General features: G+C 38.2%; 1 protein-coding gene across 1 annotated transcript; it reads right to left on the bottom strand.

Annotated features, from left to right (window-relative positions):
- Positions 1-1,003: 1,003 nt before the first annotated feature.
- LOC137658356 (cuticle protein AMP4-like) lies at positions 1,004-2,441 on the bottom strand. Its single transcript, XM_068393029.1, has 3 exons — positions 2,422-2,441; positions 1,825-2,033; positions 1,004-1,218 (listed from the first exon to the last, which is right to left on the bottom strand). Exons 1-3 carry the CDS (start codon positions 2,428-2,430, stop codon positions 1,023-1,025), a joined length of 414 nt encoding a protein of 137 aa, XP_068249130.1. The 5' UTR covers positions 2,431-2,441; the 3' UTR covers positions 1,004-1,022.
- Positions 2,442-7,280: the final 4,839 nt, after the last annotated feature.

The raw sequence follows: 7,280 nt of genomic DNA on the forward strand, positions 1-7,280 counted from the left end.
GGTCATATGTTGAGGAAACAGCAGAGCTTCAGATGGAAGTGAACAGTAGAATTCAAGCTGGTTGGAACAATTGGAAAAGAGCGTCGGGAGTGTTGTGTGATCGAAGGATAAACTTGAAGTTAAAGAGAAAGGTTCGTAAAACTGTAGTGGGACCTGCCATGACATATGGTGCAGAGACCTGGCCCATGAAAAAGACCTTTGAGAAGAAAATGGATGTTGCAGAAGTGCGAATGGTAAGATAGATGGCTGGGATCACGAGACTAGATAGGGTTAGGAATGAGTTGGTAAGGGGAACAACAAAGGTTACAGAGGTGTCAAAGTAAATCCAAGAAAAGAGATTCCACTGGTTTGGGCACGTAATAGGAGAGACCAGGAGTATGTTGAGAGGAGGTTGTTGGAGATGGATGTTCCAGGTAGGAGGAGAAGGGGGAGACCAAAGAGAAGGTGGAGGAAGACCCTACAGTGGACATCGGAGACAGAAGAAATAGGAAATGTCTTTCAAGAAATAGCGACCTTGCAAAGTGGGATAAGTTTGAATCGAAGATAAGCTACAAATACCTTGTAATACTGTATTTATATCATATTGGTAATAACCTATACCCAAAGGCATTCCTGAAATAGAAATACTCCTATCTCGCCCAGGAATCAAGTATGTGTCAGTTTGTTCATAAATATATTATTCTGTTTTGCAGGAAGTTTTTCCAGAAATCCTATTACCTTCTTTCAAGGACAGCTCTGGTCCTTCCCTAAGCGGATCACCTTGGTGACTGTCATCATATCTTTTCCAGTAAGATAGTATTTGTCTTGGCGATGTCTAAATTGCTAGTATTGTATAAAAGAAGGTGTTTACAGGAAGGTAATCTCTCTCTCTCTCTCTCTCTCTCTCTCTCTCTCTCTCTCTCTCTCTCTCTCTCTCAGTAAAGGAAACACAAATGAAAAATATGATAATTCAGAATAATTTATTTATCAAATTCCTAATAAATAGAGATATTTATATCAGCAATTTCGTCGACGTTATGAATTTATTCTTCAGCACTGATTCCTGCTCGGGCCCTTCGTTCGTCTTCGAGTCTGGCGAACTCGATCTGGTCGAGGACAAACTGTGGGATGGGGTGGGGGAAGTGTGGGGCCACGGGCAGGAGGTCAGACTCGGGCTGGTATCCGTTCTCGTCGGCCACGAACTTGAGGCTGGCGATGGTTCCATCTTCCAGAGGGTAGCTGTAAGAAGACGGAGTACCACAGGGTGAATATGTTGAACCTTGAGTGTTTTTTGGAGTATCGGGACTTTGATTATTTGTTAATTGTTAGGGTGTCCCTTAACCATGGTTAGATATTAAGGGTAGCTTATTTAGAAATATTATGGTCCACCCCTCTTGATCACTAAAAATAGAAGAGTAGCTATAGGTTTAGTGAGTGGAACCAAAATCAATTAAGAATAGCTAGAAATTAATGGTAGGACTTTTAGAAACGAGAAGTAGGACCAAACTATTAAAGCTAGCTGTAAAATCCCAGGTGTACCCCACCCTTACTTTTTGGCACCCTAAGCGTTAAGGAGACATTTGCCACAAGTCTTTTGTGAGTGTTGAGTCGTCGTCTTATGAGTAACTCTAGAAGTTAAGTTATCACTTGGTTATTAGGTCAGACCTGAATTGCCTTGGGAGAACATGGACTGAGATACCTAAAGATTACCAGCACATGAACAGTAGTTAGTAAGTTTAACATTATCCCTTGATTGTTTACTCCAAGACCCTGTAACATCGATACTCATCAAATACGATGCAATATCGATTACTCCCAAAAGACCCAGTATTATCTTTAAATTACCTCCATGATCCAATGACATTGGCTCCGCCACTCTCTCCCTGGGATCCCGAGATGTGGACTTCGATTCCATTTGCGGCTTCAAAGTCGCTGTTGTGATTTCCGAACTCATCTGGGGTGTGTTGTTCGTTCTTCAGGATGGCGATAACCGGGCTCGCCAAGGGCCGCTCGTCAGCCATAGTAACGGCTGCTACAAGGGAGGCAATAAGGATCTGTAAATGATATACAGGGAATTTTAATCCATAGGAAAAGACGAATTATAATTGAGAGGCTTATACGTGATCCATTTAACGCATTACTGGTTTAATTTTCATATTGAATGTATTTATAGATATACAATATACTATTTGTTTTTGTAAATTTCTACTTTACTTAGCATTGAGATCAAACTCTAGTCCCTCCAAATGAGAGGCAAGGCAGCTACTAATAATTGCAGTTGGTAGCTATCTTGTTCTAAATAAAAGAGATTAAGGTTTTATCCCAATGTGAGGTAGAAATCTATCCGTATTGAACACAACCCTATGTTGATTTCTGTCACCTATTGAAAGTTTTTGTAATACGTATTTAGAAGTTCCTCTGCACCAAATTCTCTCCACTCACCAGTTTCATGTTGACGAATGCACCTGCTGCGGAGGAACTACTTCCTTGGGTCAGTCGAGTCCTCTTTATATCCCAACTTTCAGCTGTGCTCCTTCTCCCTTTCCCCTTTGTGTTGAGGGAGGTGGGAAGGGGGTAGGGGGAAGGGAGAGGGAGTAAAGTGGGAAGGGAGACGATCGGTGAAAGAAACTTTATGTTTTAGTCGAGGATTTGGTTTGTGAGAAAAGGAAATAAAAGGACACTTGTTTGTGGCCTCTCAGATAACATCTTATCAAATCACGGTCAATGTTGGAGACTTGATAAACGGGTTTAGGTGATTTACTTATCTCTCTCTCTCTCTCTCTCTCTCTCTCTCTCTCTCTCTCTCTCTCTCTCTCTCTCTCTCTCTCTCTCTCCCCTTTAAGGATGGCTGAAAGGGATTCGGTGTCAAGGTAGGAAATGCAAGTTTCTGGTCTTTGAAAGAATTGAGGTCTTTAGCTTACGTGATAATTCGGTCCTCCATAGATATTTTGGTTTCAGAATATTGAGGTCTCAAAACCATTTTGGTATCTATACTTTAATCAAGTTCTCAATTGTGGTCTCAAAAAACATTTTATGGTTTCACAAAGCTTATAGATAAAGATCTGATAGTTTGATTTAGGTCCTAAGGAACATTTGGTCTCCAGAAGGATCCTATGGTCCCAAGATTCCATACGCCTTAGATGATGTTAAATAGACCTAAAAAGGACAATTCCTGAAGAACCTCGGATGTAAATTGGGAAGATTTATTTGTCATAAATATACTTAACCTATTTTCTTAATGAACATAATGAATAATCGTTCTTGCACAAGATCTTGGGGTGACTGTTGAGGTACCTGGTAGGTAGCTGATTGTAGTAGGTCCCAGACAAACTGAAGAAGGTTAAAAGTCTGGCAAACCACCCTGATAATGCTTGTTGAAATTGGAAAGGTTCTTTTATATATATATATATATATATATATATATATATATATATATATATATATATATATATAGTGTATATATAATTATATATATATATATATATATATATATATATATATATATATATTTATATATATATATATATATATATATAAATATATATATATATATATATATATATATATATATATATATATATGTATGTATATATATATATATATATATATATATATATATATATTGTTTTTCTGAATTAACCTGTAACTAAATTTACTTCCATTAGAAAGATTTCATAATGAAAATCATTAAGAAAATTATTCATTACATAATAATAATAATAATAATAATAATAATAATAATAATAATAATAATAATAATAATAATAATAATAATAATAATAATAATAATAATAATAATAATAATTTTTATTCTTTTGCAGATCAGACAGTGGACGATGGTCACTTTACGCCTAAATGTAAGTAAATATTTAATGTTTATTAATGATTATACGGGTATCACCAATTTTTTTTTATATTGACAGACAGACAGTCAGTATTGTGTCTGGGACAATTTAATTATTATTGCTTCTAATTGTTCATTATCCTTTCATTTTCATGACAATTCTTTTTTCCTTTTTTTGAATAATCTTTTGCTATTTTTTTAAGTTGACATCTCTCTCTCTCTCTCTCTCTCTCTCTCTCTCTCTCTCTCTCTCTCTCTCTCTCTCTCTCAAAACTTTAACCTCTTCGTTTTATAGTTATTTATTAGTTATAAAAGGATATTAATTTCACTCCTGCTAGTTTTCCGAAATATTGCAAAAAAACAAAGATTAAAATCATTTATAAATTATGATAAAAATTCTTCAAAACAAATATTCTAAAATTTCTTTCAATCATTGGACTTGTGGACTTCGTAAGTAGTGTCCATCAAAAGAAATTTTGTTAAGGAATTTGAAAGAACTTTTTCTTTACGAGTGACATACTTGAAAAGGATTTTTTCGTTAACAGACTTCTAAAGGAATAAATAATTTAATTTTAAAAATGTTCCACTTTATAATTCAATCTCAAACGACTTATGCGCAGGTCTGATTGTCAAGCTAATGTACCTATCTTGCCCAGGCATGATTTAGATTACTACTACTTCTACTACTACTACTACTACTACTACTACAATAGTAAATATAATTTTCTTCTCTATTTAAGCTTATTTGCAATGCTTTAGTCTATTGTTCATTTGCCGCTGACACCTGACTCCTAAAGTGCCAAAGATGTGTAACATTTATTGATGGTTACCCATCCATTATTTGACTATCGTTGATTATAGCCGCTCGTCCCAGGCTATAAGTTCCGTTGCAAATCTCCGAAAATAAGACGCATATATGAAAGCGGAACGCACCTTCCATTATACGGCACGTGATTGCCTAATCTCCCCTTCGTGATTGGCTAATCTCCCCCTCGTTATTGCCTAATCTCTTCTTCGGGATTGGCTAATCTCCCCCTCGGGATTGGTTAATCTACCCCTCGAGATTGCCTAATCTCCCCCCTCTTGATTGGCTAATCTCCCCCTCGTGATTGCCTAATCTCCCCTCCGTGATTTGCTAATCCCCCCCCTCGGGATTGGCTAATCTCTCCCTCATGTTTTCCTGATCTTCCTTATGTGATTGGCTAAGTTCCCTTACTTATTCGCTAACCTCCCCTTCTTGATTCGCTAATCTCCCCCGCCCCCCCTCGTGATAGGTTAATCTCTTACGTGTTTGGCTAATTTCCCCCTCGGGATTGACTAATCACGCGATTGGCTATCTTACCCCTAACGTGATCGGCTACTCGCTCCCCCACATGATTGACTAATCTCCCCCTCGTGATTGACTAATCTCTCCCTCGTGTTTTCCTAATCTTCCTCGTGTGATTGGCTAAGTTCCCCTACTTGATTTGCTAATCTTCCCCCTCGTGATAGGTTAATCTCTCTTACGTGTTTGGCTAATTTCCCCCTCTGGATTGACTAACCACGTGATTGGCTATGTTACCCCCAATGTGATCGGCTAATCTCTCCCCCACATGATTGGCTAATCTCCCCCACGTGACTGTCATACCTCCCCCATTGTCTGATCTCCCCCTCCTGTGGATTGGCTAATATCTCCCACAGTATTTTCTATTCTCCTCTATGTGATTGGCTTATCTCCCCCCACGTGATTGGCTAGTCTCCCCCACGTGATTGGCTAATCTCCCCCACGTGATTGACTAATCTCCCCCTCCCCCACGCGATTGCTGATCTCCCACCCCCACGTGATTGGCTAATCTCCCTACACGGTTATCTCATCCACCCTACGAAATCCCTGCGTGATTGGTTAATCTACCCCCATGTGATTGACTAAACTCCCCCTACGTGGTTGGCTAATCTTTCCCACGTGATTGGCTAATCTCCCGCCGATTCCCGCTCTTTTATTCGACCCCAGGACCGAGAGTAACTCCAAAAGACGGTAGATGTTACAAACACATTAGTGAAATCACGTATCGAATCATGTAGTTCTTTTTATGCATTTGAAGAGATAAGTAGAGCTTCAAGAAAGGGATTCTTCGATCGTTTAGACCTTTCATTGGGCCTTTTATGTTGCCAATTCTATTCCTTTATCTTCGGCTGGTATCTTTAGCAAGGAGTCTCTCTCTCTCTCTCTCTCTCTCTCTCTCTCTCTCTCTCTCTCTCTCTCTCTCTTCTCGAGAACGAGTTTTGGGACATTCGATAACGGAACTCATTTAGGTCAAATTAGGGTTGCTTATTATCTCGTTTTCTGCCCCCAGCTCTCTCTCTCTCTCTCTCTCTCTCTCTCTCTCTCTCTCTCTCTCTCTCTCTCTCTCTCTCTTTGGCAAGAGACTTATTCCAGTGATAAAACTCAGTTATAAATTTCCACTTAACTAAAATTCTTATTATCATATCATCCAGGCAAATTCATATTTTAATCCTCTGTTTTTGTCTTTTACGTCTCTCTTTATTCTCTTATTTTGTCTTTTACGTCTCTCTCTATCCTCTTATTTTGTCCTTATTACTATTTTCCCCTTTCTTTCATTTGTCCTCTCTTCTCCCCCTTTCTTTCATTTGTCATCTCTTTTCCCCTTTTCTTTATTTTGTCCTCTCTTTTCCCCTTTTCTTTCATTTGTCCTCTCTTCTCCCCTTTTCTTTCATTTGTCCTCTCTTCTCCCCTTTTCTTTCGTTTTTCCTCTCTTTTCCCCTTTTCTTTCATTTGTCCTTTCTTCTCCCCTTTTCTTTCATTTGTCCTCTCTTCTCCCCTTTTCTTACGAGTATTGCTATTGTCATCCTCACTATTATTACAATTTCTGATTCTTTCTCAACAAAAGTCCCTATACTACAAATGGAAATTTAATTCTCAGTCTATTTTCGTCCTTCTTCCTTTCCTTATTGCCCTCTTTATTATCTTCCTTGTTCTTTATTTAGTTCGTTCTCCTCCATTTTTTACGACTATTGCCATTATAATTATCAATACTATTACAACTTCTGATTCTTACTCAACAAAAGTCCCTATACTAAAAATTGTAATTTGATTCTCAATCTATTTTCGTCGGTCTTAATTTCCTTATTGTCGTATTTATTATATCCCCTGTTCTTTATTTAGTTCGTTCTCCTCCCTATTCTTATCATTCTTGATATCATTGTTAATAATATTATAACTTTGGATTTCATCTCTATTACTACAACTTCTTATGCGTACTTTGGAAAAGTCCCTATACAATAAATTGAAATTTGATTATCAATCTATTTTCGTCCGTCTATCCTATCTCTCCTTCCCCCTACACATTTCTCCTCCTCTCCCCCCTTCCTCCTCCTCCTCAACCAACCAGACCCACTACCTCCTTCCCCTCTCCCCTCTCCTCCTCCTTCAACCAAGCGGACCCCCTACCTGTGACTC

This window comes from Palaemon carinicauda, chromosome 19, assembly GCF_036898095.1.
Source record: "Palaemon carinicauda isolate YSFRI2023 chromosome 19, ASM3689809v2, whole genome shotgun sequence".
Taxonomy (NCBI): Eukaryota; Metazoa; Arthropoda; class Malacostraca; order Decapoda; family Palaemonidae; genus Palaemon; species Palaemon carinicauda.

Excerpts from the sequence above, each read along its gene's own strand:
- LOC137658356 (XM_068393029.1), bottom strand. Across the intron at positions 1,219-1,824 it reads AATGTCATTGGATCATGGAG|CTACCCTCTGGAAGATGGAA; the intron begins GTAATTTAAAGA and ends GTCTTCTTACAG.